The sequence below is a fragment of the Hyperoodon ampullatus genome, assembly GCF_949752795.1.
Source record: "Hyperoodon ampullatus genome assembly, chromosome: 16".
Classification (NCBI taxonomy): Eukaryota; Metazoa; Chordata; class Mammalia; order Artiodactyla; family Ziphiidae; genus Hyperoodon; species Hyperoodon ampullatus.
This window is the reverse complement of record NC_136929.1, coordinates 4,063,433-4,077,097: the sequence shown is the minus strand read 5'-3', so window position 1 is coordinate 4,077,097 and position 13,665 is coordinate 4,063,433. Positions and strand designations below refer to the sequence as shown.

At 46.6% G+C, this 13,665-nt stretch overlaps 1 protein-coding gene across 1 annotated transcript in view; it reads left to right on the top strand.

Annotated features, from left to right (window-relative positions):
• MYO16 (myosin XVI) overlaps positions 1-13,665 on the top strand; it is a gene marked incomplete at both ends in the record, with an annotated part of 485,888 nt that overhangs the window by 420,638 nt on the left and 51,585 nt on the right. Inside the window, one exon of the mRNA XM_079722050.1 lies at positions 2,456-3,487. Within this exon, the coding sequence (XP_079578176.1) occupies positions 2,456-3,487 (1,032 nt within the window). The remainder of the gene's footprint in view (positions 1-2,455; positions 3,488-13,665) is intronic.

The following is a 13,665-nucleotide window of genomic DNA, read 5'->3' as shown; positions in this document are numbered from 1 at the left end:
CATCTCTCTCACCTCTGTGTGGCCTCTCCACATGTTCTCCACAGCATGGGTGCTTCAGAGTAAGCAGTCTTCTCACATAGAGATCAGGGCCACCAAGAGATGTGTCCCGAGAGAGGAAGAGCCAGCCAGAAGCTGCACTGCCCCTGACCCACCCTCAGCAGGCAGGCAGCATTGCTTTTGCCATATTTTACTCATGGGGCAGTCACAGAGGTCCTTCCAGCTTCAAGGTTCTAGAAGAGCCCGAAGGACTAAAAATATTGTTGAAGCCAGTTTTGTAAAATACAACCTGCCATACGTCCTTTAAACTATTCACATCTTCAGAACAACTCTATAATACTAATGTTAAAATTTTGTTTGGTTCATTAACTTTCTAGGAGAAGCTTATGAGTTGCTGTGTTTTAGTACATTGAAAGCCTTTGGGACAATGCTCATTAATTACAGAATTGTGCATTTTGGGTATTTTCTACTCTTAAAAGTTGGCTGCTTTGGTGAACCCTGTATAATACTGGCCTTCAAAGATATCCATTGAGTTAGAAAATTAACTTTGTTCTTTTCCATTCTCATCTGGATGTCTCCCATTTGTTTCATGTTTACAAAGTGCCAGCATCTGAGCTAAGCACTTTACATACATTATTTTATTCCTCTGAGATGATTAGTGATATCACCATTTTAGGCATGACTATACTGAAGCCCAGAGAGATGTGACCAAGACCTCTTTTAAAATTATAATTTGCACCAATGCCACCGCTCAAACACACACACACACACACACACACACACAGACCCAATTCTGTGACTATTATGGCCTGTAGTTTCCCACCTCATAGCATGTATCATGTTCTAACATGCTATGGAATTAACTCATTTGTTTTATTTACTTTTTCTATTGTGTGACTTTACCCAGGAGGGCAGAGGAAGGAAGCAGACAATTACTGTGTATTCACTAATGTGTCTCTGAATAAATACTGGTTAAATGCACGACTAAATGAATGATAGCATGAAAGGGTGGTCATGCTGGGGTTTGAATCCAAGTCCATCTGACTCCAAAGCCTTTAATTTTAACCCTAAAAGTGGAGTTGTCACTCTGAAAGTGGAGATGGATACTCTCATATATGCAGTCATAATGAGAGAAAAGCCTGGCTGCCTTAAAACTCAAGAACTCAGCAAAATTAGATGTGCTTATTCAGATCAAGAATTCCTACAGATTAGCAAAGCACCCAATTGGTAAAACAGTTCAAGATTTTTGAGAAGTTTTGATATTTTAGTAAAACTGTATGTAATTTTCTAAAATTAACATCTTGGCTCCAGAGAAATTATATTTAATAAAATCTAGAATTTATAGTAAAAAATATTAGAAAAATAAGTCTTTTAGAATTTTTTAACTTAAACTTTAATAAATGTTTTGAGTCATATTTAAGTAGTTTTTCTGCCTCTTTAAAAATTAGTTCTCGCTAATATTATGCTCTTTTTCTAAATATCTTCCTTCTTTTCAATTTACGAAGTTGCCACTAAAGTTCTTAGTGAAATACAGCACTCTTGATTTCCCTGTTAAGTGTGTTAGGATTCAAATATATTAATTAACTGTAAAACAAGCCCTTGGCATCATTTTAACAACATTCTTTTTAGAAAAATAATCTTTCCATGCATGTAGTTGTTTTCAGTGGTGTTTTGTCGTGTTCGTTTTAGACCATTTAAATAATCCAGCTTAAGTATTTCCTACAGGAAACACCCACAGGGCACCAACTCGCTAATTTGCTGGTTCTCCCCAGTCTCCTATTTTCTCTTCTCTAAAAGCCACGGGGAGCAGTTCAGCCAGTACTTAGTCCACACATGTATCAGGCCCTTAGAACCCAGGCGTAAGCAGGTGCCAGCGCAGATGGAAGGTGCCCACCCCGCTGCATCCCAGGCCCTTCCTGCTGCAGGCGGCTGGCAATCCTGGGCCTCCTTACTGGCCACCTTACCTCTTCCTTGACTGGTGGGAGTTGTCCTCCCCCTCCGAGATCAGAACTGGCTTTCCCCTTGGCAGTCGTGCGAAGTGCGGGGAGACATGGACCCAGGAGGGTGGGGAGATGGGGAACCTGAGGTTGAAGAGAACCAGACCCTGGAGTGGGGAGGGACCCAGACCCCGCAGGTGGGGGAGAACTGGACCCTGGAGGGTGGAGGGACCCAGACCCCGCAGTGGGGAGCGAACTGGACCCTGGAGGGTGGAGGGACCCAGACCCCGCAGTGGGGAGCGAACTGGACCCTGGAGGGTGGAGGGACTTGGACCCCACAGGGGGGAGCGAACTGGACCCTGGAGGGTGGAGGGACCCAGACCCCGCAGGGGAGCGGACTGGACCCTGGAGGGTGGAGGCCGGGTCCTCGCCGGTCGCGGCGCCGGGGCAGCTCCGCGCGGTGCGCGAGCCTCGGGCCGGGTCCCCCGCTAACACTGCCGCCCTTCTCCGCCCTCGCACAGCTCTCAGCCGGCCCCGGCCGCACAGCGACGACTACAGCGCCGTGAAGAAGATGCCCCCTCGGAAGCCCACGCGGAGCCCGCACACCAAGCTCAGCGGCTCCTCGGAGGAGATCTCGGGCGCCCGGCCGGGGGCGGCGGGGGCCGGCGGTGCGCGGCGCAGGGCGAGCGGCCCTCAGTGCGCCCTGGGGGTCCCCACGCCGCCCGCGCCCCCGGAGCCCGAGCCCGTGTACATCGAGATGCTGGGCCGCGCCGGCAGCCCCGAGCCGGCGGAGGCCGTGTACGAGGAGATGAAGTACTGGGCGCCCCCCGAGGGCGGCGGCCTGGGGGCGGGCGTCTCCGCGTCCGCCTCGCACCCTCCGCCGCGCGACGGCCGCAGCCCCCTCCCCTCGGAGGACGGCGACGCCGGCGGGCCCTGCCGGGACGCGTGCGACATCCCCGCGCCCTTCCCCGACCTGCTGCCGCACCGGCCCCCCCTCCTCGTGTTCCCCCCGACGCCGGTCACCTGCTCCCCGGCGTCCGACGAGTCGCCCTTGACGCCCCTGGAGGTGAAGAGGCTGCCGGTCCTGGAGACCAGCCTCAGGTACCCCGTGCAGCCCGAAGGCGCCGGCCCCCCGTCCCCGCAGCACCCCAAAGCCCCAGAGGGCGACGGCGACCGGCCCGCGTTTGCCGGGCCGCACGGAGCCTCCCGTCCCCCCACGCCCGCCGCCGCCCCCCGGCCGCCCGCGCACTTCACCTCCGCGCCCGAGCCCGGCGCGGGGAGGCCGGCGGAGCCGCCCCGGGGTCCCCCGAGGCCCACCTCGGCCCCCGCGGGCGCGCCCTGCAGCCCCGGCCCCAGGAGCCCGCAACCCCCCGGGAAGGCGGCCCGGGCCGAGCCCAGGAAGGCCGCCCCCGGCACCCCCTCTCCGGCCGCCTACAGCCCCCCGAACTGCAGGCCTGTGGGCAGCCCCCTGGACGAGCTGGCCAGCCTCTTCAGCTCGGGAAGGAGCGTGCTCCGGAGGTCGGCGGCGGGCCGCAGGATCCGCGAAGCAGAAGGTGAATTTCGCACACGGAGGTAGAGGCGTAGCGGCAGACGCGGATGTGTGCCGATGTGCCGTAGATACGGTTTAAGGATACGGCTTGAGGTCATTGTGGGGGTCGTTCAGAGCAGGTACCAACTTAAAAACAAACATCTTATGCAACCAATATGGCCAGGTAGGTAAGAATGAAGCTTTCCGTCTCGTAGGTAAAAGTTCTCGATACAACAACCCACAGCGCTAAAACTGGGTTTAATACACGCTTGTGACTTGAGAAGTATTAGAGCAAGACTCAGCCTGAGCCGCTGATTTCCGTTTCCTGGTAATATTCACTTGCAACATGGAAGTGGCACTTTTGTCCCATTATGCCGAGATGCCCCTTTGGTTTACAGCTCACAGCTAACCCGCGAGTTCTCCAACCTGCTGTCCACCTCACTTCCACTCCCGGCATCTGGGACGGTTTCCTGTTCAGCTACTCTCTTACACTCACCCAGTACCACTTGTGCTAGGTTGTTCTGAATGAATGATTTTTGTTCTGTTCCTTTGCCACGCAAGGACAATTTTAACTCAGTTCTGTTATATCTGCATCTTCTCATTGAGCGGCTCAGCCTCATAACTAGTTAGCTGTTGACAGGCCAGTCAAGTGAGCTCAGGGCTAAGCTGTGGCAGCCAGAGGCTGTTGCCTATATTAAAAAGTATTTATTTTGTGTCCATATAAAAGCAGAAGGTAGCTAGCAAAGCAAAAAAACAAACAAAACCAAAAAAAGCCCTCATTAAGAATTTGTTGCTAATCTCTTGTAAATAGCTCACCATGTGCTAATTCATTCAGACGAGGTTGCCTTTGAGCCAGAGGTGCCATTTGGGCACAGATTCTCTTAATAGTCACAGAGAATGTAGTCATCTTCCAAAAAACATCTTAAGGCTTTTATACAGAACCAAAATATTTTCCAATGTTCTGTATTTGGGAGGGGAATTACGTGAATACAAAGCATCTTCTCTTTAAGGAAATTGTAGCAGGTCCCTCGACCATGATGCCATTAACCCGAATGTAGATGGCGACTACTAGCATCCTCACTTTACAGAGATGGGAAACTTCAAGGTCAGGAGGTTAAACACCTTCCTTAAGGTCAGGTGGTAGGACTGGGAATAAAAACTTATGATGTGACGTTTTATGTACGCGTTAACCTGCTCTTTCTCCTAAAGAAAATACATAAATATATTGTCTTTCATCATTTGATTAGGTCCAAAAACTCTAGAAAATCTAGAAAACATTCTCATTAAGTGAAAAGTAGGTCAAGACTAAGAACACTTAGCAAATGAGTGAATAACCTACCCCCCCATTTTTTCTTTCTTTCTTTTTTTTTTTTTTTTTGCGGTACTCGGGCTTCTCACTGTTGCGGCCTCTCCCATTGAGGAGCACAGGCTCCGGACGCACAGGCTCAGCGGCCATAGCTCACGGGCCCAGCTGCTCCGCGGCATGCGGGATCCTCCCAGACCGGGGCACGAACCCGTGTCCCCTGCGTCGGCAGGCGGACTCTCAACCACTGCGCCACCAGGGAAGCCCCCCCACACCCCCCATTTATTCTTCAGTCAGATAAGCTAATTGTTTTTTTAGCTAACAATTTCTTCTTAATTACAGTCCATTAATAAATGAAATTTTCATTGTAAGTTGGAGATGGCTTGAATTTCACAAGTCATATGTTTCATTCCAAGGAACAAAATGGACTCGAAGAGAAAAGCCTTAAATGAACAAATTACTATTTGCTTTCGGAACTAAGAGTTTATTAAAACCAAATTTTACCATAAATGGGAATTGGATGAATTCTTCTTGGCTGTATTCAAGAAAGTGAAATTAATGAATTTGTAGACAGGCGTCATCATTTGGAAATCCCTAAGTCTAGGACTTGAGGGGAGGATTCCAGGGAGGCCTCCAGGCAGGGTGCGTGGATGTGCTAATATTTACCCTTGGTAACATTAACCGGTATTTGGGAACATGTATCAAAACCTCAAGTACAACATTGTTAGTGCAACTCTAAAATTATAAAATATCTATTTTTCTACTGTGGGCTTTTACAAAACACTCTTTATTTTGAAAAGATTGTCTTGAGCCACTTACGACTTTCTCATAAATATATGAATTGGCAGCTTCTGCCCCAGCACAGTGACTGTAATAACAGGAAACTGCAGTAGGAGATGGCTCGTCCCCTCGCACCAGTTGACAGGAGTCCAACTGTGCAGCTGAGGCCGGTGTGATTCCCGATGGTCCACGATGTAGGAAACACGTTGACCAGCATGCAGGACGTATCCTCCTGGGATCGTACAGGCTATTCTTTTAGAATGTCAAAGGGGCTTAAAGAGAAGACTTGGAAGAAAAAATAGTCTTGATGCTGGAGCTAATCACTGGAGCTGCTTATATGATTATTAGGGTTTTTACACAGTGTGATCCTGAAGCCGGTAATCCATTTTCTTCTGAATGAATCGCATGGTTGGTGTTCGTGATTTACTGGAGTCCTGGGACTTCTCCCCTTTAAGATTTTAAATCTTCTTCTTTACCCTTTTTATATTTCAAAATATTCTTCTCTTCACCTGAAATAGCTTCCTTACCAAATAATCCAGTGGGCGGCTAATTCCGCCTCAATGCACCTGAATTAATTACAGCTCATTTCTTGGACCGTTGTGATATGGGGAAACTGCACTGCAGATTTGCAGAAGGGTTCAAAATATTCCCCTCACTTCTTTAGAAAGTGACCTTGCAGAGATTAAACTGCTCCTTATTACCCTGCTAAAGGTATTTCCAGTTAAAATATAAAGGATGGTGAGCTGCGTATAGAAAATGAGGTCCTTTGGTGTTTAATTCTACAACGTCACTACTCCATAGACTTAATATCCATATGCGATTTCATAAATATCATGTCCCTCAAAACAGTTCATTTTCTATAGACTCTTGGATATTCAATCTGAGGTACACAGGTCACAGAAACTCTAAGAGTCCGGGATGCAGGTATAGACAAAATGTGATTGTGCAGGTGACAGATGTGACTGCAGCCTGGGAGGGGTAGTATCAGCAGCAAGTAGCTGCAGTGCTTTCTATGCTCCAGGCATTGTTTTAATAACCTGTTTAGTTCTCACAAGACTAAAATGTATCTGCTGTTAACATCCCCATTCTACAGATGGGAAAACTAAGGCATAGAGATTAAACTTGCTCAAAGTCTCCCTCCTTTGAGAGACACAGCCTGACTTGAATGCAGTGATTCTGGCTCCAGGGGCATTTGTCTTGGCTACCTGCCCAGGACTGCAGGGAAAAAAAAACCCCAAAAAACAAAAAACAGAGGATAAGCCTTTAAAAATTCATATTTGCTCACCTGACGTGCAACAAGTAAGAGTCCTACAGTTTGGATGGAGAAAACTGTTTCATAAAGTCAAAAATTCCAAACATGTACTTTACAGATCATGGATGTAAACAATTGTGGAATACCCACTGGGCCCTTAAAATGAAGAATGACTAAATGTTTAATTGTCTGTGACTTTTTGGTTATCCCATTCATTCACAAGGTGTTTTTCATCTGATGCCATAATATGATTAATATTATTATGCTAATTATTTATAGTTACTTAGTTCAAAAAGTAAGAGACCTAATTCAAATGCGGGGGGAAAGTCATTGGCTTCTTGGGGCCACGAGGGTGCGCCATTGTTCCAGATGGCTCCATGGCAGCTGGTTGTTTATCTAGAACATGAAGTAAAATGAGCATGTTATTCTGTACCCGTTGAAAAAGATCAGGATGATCGAGCTTCAGGATGATCGAGCTTTGACAACAATGCAGTACACCTCAGAAATCTGGAGAAGAATGTGGAGGAGTCTGATTTGCAGAATATTCTGTGAAAAAACATTATTTTCTTACTCTCTGATACTGTGCATCTTTAGTTTATATGATATAAATATGTAGTTAAAAATTATATTGACAACAAAAAATATAGAGAGACAATATTTCTTCGCATATAATAGGTGTTTATTAAATACATTTGATGAAAACCTACCTGAAAAGGAAAAAGCAGTTTTACATATATTTGGTAAATCTGGCCCTTGTGGCATTTTTACACATAAGAACCACTGAAGCCAAATGGCAATTACTCTTAATTTCAAATATTTAATTTCATTGCATAAACACTCCAAGTAAGAATATTTTGAGTTTTTAAATCAAAGTATTATTCAAATGAATTTTTTACAGCATGATACTTAATTCCACAGGGCCATTTGTTTTCAAAAGAATTATTTTTAAAGTCGGCTTTATGGAAAATTTCAAACATACAAAAGTAGAGAATAGATTAATGAACTCTCTCTGTGGCCAATCTTAGCTCATCTCCAGTTTTCTCCACCATCAATGGATTACTTGGAAGTATGTCCCAATGTCAAATCAATTTACTAATAAATATTTATAAACCTTTTATCAGAAAAGTCCTTTAGAAAAAATAAAAGGCTTATTCTTAAGTCACTTTAATTAGTACAGACCAGTCAATCCTTTTGAGCCTCATGAATGTGAGATTGTTGCTCAGGACAGAAGCCACCTCTGGATGCTGGAGACTCGTTTTTCATGATATAACCAAAATAATTCTCAGGAGTTAGCTTTCCACCAAAACAACACTGGCCTGCGACATCTTCCACAGGTTCTTTGAGCACAGCTCCAGACGTAGGCAGCTGTGCAGACAACTTTTCTACTACCACAACAAGGGTGGATTTCTAAATATCACATCCAAACAGAACTAAGTATGAAAGATCAAGGTCCCAAAAGACATACGGTTGCATCTTAAATCAACATTGTGTGAGGTTTTGATGCCTCACTGCCAAATGAAGTACAATTCCTTATGCGTTGTTCAGCAACAAGAAGATGCTTTAAAATCAGTGAACTATCACAGAATTACAGGCAGAAGCCTCTGACCTGCTTGAGCACAGTGTTGGTAAATTGCCATTCTCTGCTCCTGGTGTTTGAGACAGAAGTTGAGACACCATCTTTGTTTAATCTGTGATGCATTGTAATGAAATTGCGGCATACGAAATTGGTCCTCCTCCTGCAGATGTCTAGATGCCATCATGGGATGCAGGGCTTGACATCCCGGAGGCTTCTTGCCTCCATGCAGGCTCTACTAGCAGTTTATCCATGCCGAGCTGCTAATCTTTCTCACTCCCTAGCCGCTTTGCTTTCTCTCCATGGTGATTTATTTGTGAGGGGTGGTGGCCTGAGGCTTCATGAAAATTATAAAGGGCGTGGAGAGCAAGCACATAGTTTACTGATGTGTAGTTGAGCGCGCACTCCTGCCTCTCATAAAGGTCTCCCTCCTGTGAAAGGAAGGAATTCCGCTGCCTTCTGGAACCATTTTAAATCAACCCTAAGTTTCCCTCATTTTCCAAATGAGTAAGTCCTCCGGGAAGACGAGGTTCCCATCCCCAGAGAAGCAAGCTGTCCATTTATCACTAGGTGGCTATCAGGCGAGGATGAGCTATGGAAATGGCTCCCCCTACCGTATCCGTGAACCTGAGCTTTCACATAAGGAGAGTAGATCTCTGTGAGAAAAGGATGTTTTCACCCAGTTCCCGGCCCTGCTGCAGTGAAGGAGGGTATCTGTGTTTGGGACTGGCAACTGGACATTGCAGTGTTTCTAATTCCCCAGATGTCCAATAGAAATAATACTTTGTCTATCTCCGCTTGGAAATGAGCTTTCAAGCGGAGTAAATTGATCAGTAGCCAAACATACCTATGTTAAGAGCACAAAGCTCTTTGTCTTCTATGTTAAATTGGACAGTTGAAAAAAATGCCTAATATTTGTTGTGAATGTGGTGACATTTTTCTCCCAGTTTACGGCACCTTCTCTCTCTAAATGCCCAAGAATTCACGCAGGGAAATTGTGCAACCAGGGACCCATAAAACAGGACTTGTATTAACTTGTAGAGCTAATTCCCTTGTAGTCATCCAAAAAGCATTCACTTAATGTGAGCACGGGGCTTGCCACAGGGAATCCAAAGTAGAGAGAAAGAAATCGGTGCGCCCTGCCCTGTCCAGGCAGTGCGGGTGGCAGGTGGGTCCACCCCATTTCAATGAGAGGCTTTACGTGGGGGCTATAAACCATGAGTGGGTCTGTAACTGAACCCCAAGTGGCCTGTGAACACCAGGGGTTTTCTTGTACCTTGTTTCGGGAGAGGTTGCACAGACTTCATCACAATGTGCCGGTGAGCAGGGCATGGTGCGGGGCCGCTGCCGCAGATGTGCACAGCTGGCACGCCCGGCAGCCCAGAGGGGAAGTGCGTGACGGCTGCAGTCAGGGAGAGCCTCACGCCAGGGCTGGCATGTGGGCAAGAAGGGTGGTGGGGACAATGACGGGGCGTGGAGTTAGTTTCCCGGGTGCATAGGGGAGCCGGTATGGCAGCCAGAGGAAGCCACGTGTGGTGAGCCCTGCCTCTAAACGTGAGTTCAGGGTACCTGGTCCTCTTAGCATCTGGCCATGAGCCTTGAAGGAGAGAGAGAGAAAACAGAGGGCGCATGGAAGCAGGGCAGGATGAGCTTCCGACCTGGAAGCTCCACAACGAGGCCTGGAAACATCTCCAACGTTCCTCTTCTGTCCCGTGAGAATTCAGCATTCACCCTTAGGATCTCCCCTACAAAGTAAGAGCCAAAGGAAGAAAGAGAACCAAACCGGTAGTAGCAATTCTGGGTATGTGCATGTGACCTCAGAGGATGGTAACTACTCAGAAACGCTCTGTAACACTGGTCATGGTGTTCTGTTAGTAGTGTTAATAGCTAATGTTTGTAAGTGGCTCTTTCCTGTCGGCCAAGCATGCAGACGTCCCTCTTCTCCCCGGGTTCTGTCTGTGAAGCCAGAGGTGCAGGTGTCAGCCTCTCCATCCACCAACGAGCAGTCGTAGACTTTGAGGGATGAAGGGATTTTCCCATAATCGCAGAAACTGATCAGTCCCAGAGTCAGGAATCAAACACGTCTCTGTTCTCCCAGACCCTGGGTCCTTTCTACTGTGGCATTCTTCGTCTGCAAAAAACAATTAAAGTGTTAAAATGATACCCAGTCCCTGTCTCAGAAAGTAATTCCTTTCTGAAGTTAAAGATAAACTCCTTACCAGGAAAGGATATGGGAGGAGGACGTATAAAACTTTTCTTTTTGTAAAAACGAAAAAGCAAAAGGCCACATAAAACTGTTGTAAATGTTCCTAAGGGACACAGAAGTGTCGGTTTGGAGCTGAGGCCGTGTCCCCTGAGTGCCCCTTGGCCTTGCGCCCACCTTCTTGATAAAACCCTTTCTACTCTCTGGTCCCACAAACTGTCCTCCCTAGGGTCAGGGACCCACAGCACACAGGTTGGACCAGAATAATTCCTCACCTTCAAAAGGATTGCTTGCTCACTTTCTGTCTCCCTTTGACTCAGCCTCTGTGAGGTTTGGCTTGGGAACAGTTCCTGATTACAGGTGAGCAATCGCTCACAGCAGTTGTTTTCACTTGCAAAGCGCTCACCCAGCATCTTTCCTTAAGGAAGTATTTAACTCTGCGGGATGTGAGTGTCAGGATGTGAGTGTCCGTCCCGGGAGTGGAGCGTCTCAGATGCCTGCTCAGGACCAGCCAAAAGGTAAAGCTGTAGTGAGCTCTCACCCTGTCCCAGGGCCACGCTAAGGGCTGCACAGGTGATCAGAAGTGGTTCTCAGCAGCCAGCATGATTGGGGCGGGAGAAAGGCACAGCCAAAAAAGCCCTCCTCATCTGTGTCTCTATGGCAACTTTTTATTTCCAAAGTTACGTGGCTATAGAGACAGAAATATAGATAATGGCAAAATTAGAAACATGGCTGAAAAAAATAATAGTGTCAGGCCCGTACTCAGAGCCCCTCAATAAATGTTTGTTGGGAGAATCTTAAACTCAGAGGTCTCCTGAGCTTGGTACTTCCACCAGGCACAGCTGCTTCATTCTTCCTTGAAACCCAGGAACCAAAGCAACCAGAGAGTTGTGACAATTAAATATTTAGATCAACCTGATCAAAAAGTTACCCTTTGAATAGTGTGAATTATCCTGGGAAATTAGCTTAACGTCTTGGCTGTGAGTCTACAGCTGCCAGCATGCCTTCAGACCAGATAGGTATCTTGCACAAATAGTTCATCATTTTTGAGATGAGCCAGAAGAGGCAGAGAAGCCATCCCAGCTCGGCTGTTCTCTAATGCACAGTCAGTGGGAGGAGACTCTTTTGTACCTGGAATTCTGGAAAAAAGGGCAGTCTTTTCAGAAGTGGATTATCTTTCCTAACCAGTAAATATTTTTCATACCATCAACCCGTTAAAGCAAGCAGCCATTGTGTGTTGGGGGTCTCTAGACTAGGTTTTGAATTAAATGCCCACTGGGGGCTCCAAAGAGAAACCCCGTGCTTTATCCTCTAAGCCACTCAGCAACTCTCCCAAAGCAAGTTAATAAAGACCTTCCTGGCTATCCGCATCTCATTATTGCCACAGAATACAATATCCCGGGGTTTTCTTCCTTTTGTGAAGAAACTCTTAGAAGTGACAGGGTACGTGGAAAGTTTTCCTAAAGATGAGCTGGGCTGCTGCCATGTTCTCTCCTTAAGAGGATTGGAATAGAAAAAGCTGTTTCTTAATTACCTAAGAGTGTTTAGGTTCTTTAGGCTGGCTTGAATCATTTTTATGATTAATTCTCAGATTAGCCTAGAAAATTCCTCACCACCTGAGAGCCAGCTATATTCAATGTCATTTTACCCACTGCCCTATCCCATGAGTCAGCAGCCATCCCCTCACACCCGCTGTGTGTGAAGCTTCTCAGACCTTTTTCTATGCTGGTCTTCACTTCTTTCTTTTTCTGGTTTCTCCTTGAAACCAGAAATGTTCATACTTAGACATTGTACACTGACAATATCCCGGGCAATTGCAATTTTACATTCAGTAATACATGTTAATTTTAATAAGCCAATCTAGTTTGCTTTCCTCCCCACACACGTGACTCAGTCCTAAAATATGCAGGGACCAAAGCATGGCAGACATGAACTGGAGCCAAGATGACACACGTTTACAATGGAACACTCACGGTAGCATACCTGAGAATTTGTGTATTACCCAAGCCCTGCAAAACCTACAAAAGAGCTTCTTCACACCCAAAACTCTGACTCATGATCAAACATACTCTTCCCCCCTGTCCCCTGGCCAAAATGTCCATTTTAAAGAATGGAAGAACTGGCATATGTGCACTGTAGGTACAACAGGGTAATTCCCAAGCAAATGGGCATGTTTTCGATCTTAGTTTTACTATTCTCCTTTGCTGTGAAAAGATCCAGGAAGGAGTAAGAGAAGACTTGAGCAAAGCAGTGGGTGAAAACTACCCCTATTCAGGCATTTCCACGTTACTGAAACGGGAACCAAAGCTTGCAGCCCTTAAATTACTTCCTGAAGTCACATCTGTTTGTCGGAGTTATGTTCGCTTAATTCCAGTTCTCAGGTGAGCACCAGCAGGACAGGGCCAGGCTGGATTTAGAAGCAGGATGGAGGGCATCCATTTACATCCATTTAAAGTAGCCTAACGCCCGCAGTACTCTTACCAGTTCACATGTGTTTTTTCAAGTAAATAACCAATGCCCAGCAGCAGATTGTCTAGAGCAGAAGAGTATAGTTGTTTTTAATTTTCATGAGAATTATATTGACTTTGTCTTGTCTCTTGGTATTTAACCACCTTTATATATGGCTTGTAATGGATCCCCTCCCGGATTTTTAATAGAAACTTGTGTTAAGAATAACTACTGGGCTTCCCTGGTGGCGCAGTGGTTGGGGGTCTGCCTGCCGATGCAGGGGACACGGGTTCGTGCCCCGGTCCGGGAAGATCCCACATGCCGCGGAGCGGCTGGGCCTGTGAGCCATGGCCGCTGAGCCTGTGCATCCGGAGCCTGTGCTCCGCAGCGGGAGGGGCCACAACAGTGAGAGGCCCGCGTACCGCAAAAAAAAAAAAAGAATAACTACTTCATGGACCTAGAGATTATCATACTAGGTGAAGTAAGTCAGAAAGAGAAAGACAAATATCATGCGATATCACTTATACGTGGAATCTAAAATATGACACATGAACTTATTTACAAAACAGAAACAGACTCACAGACATAGAAAACAAACTCATGGTTACCAAAGGGGAAAGGGGTGAGGGCAATAAATTAGGAGG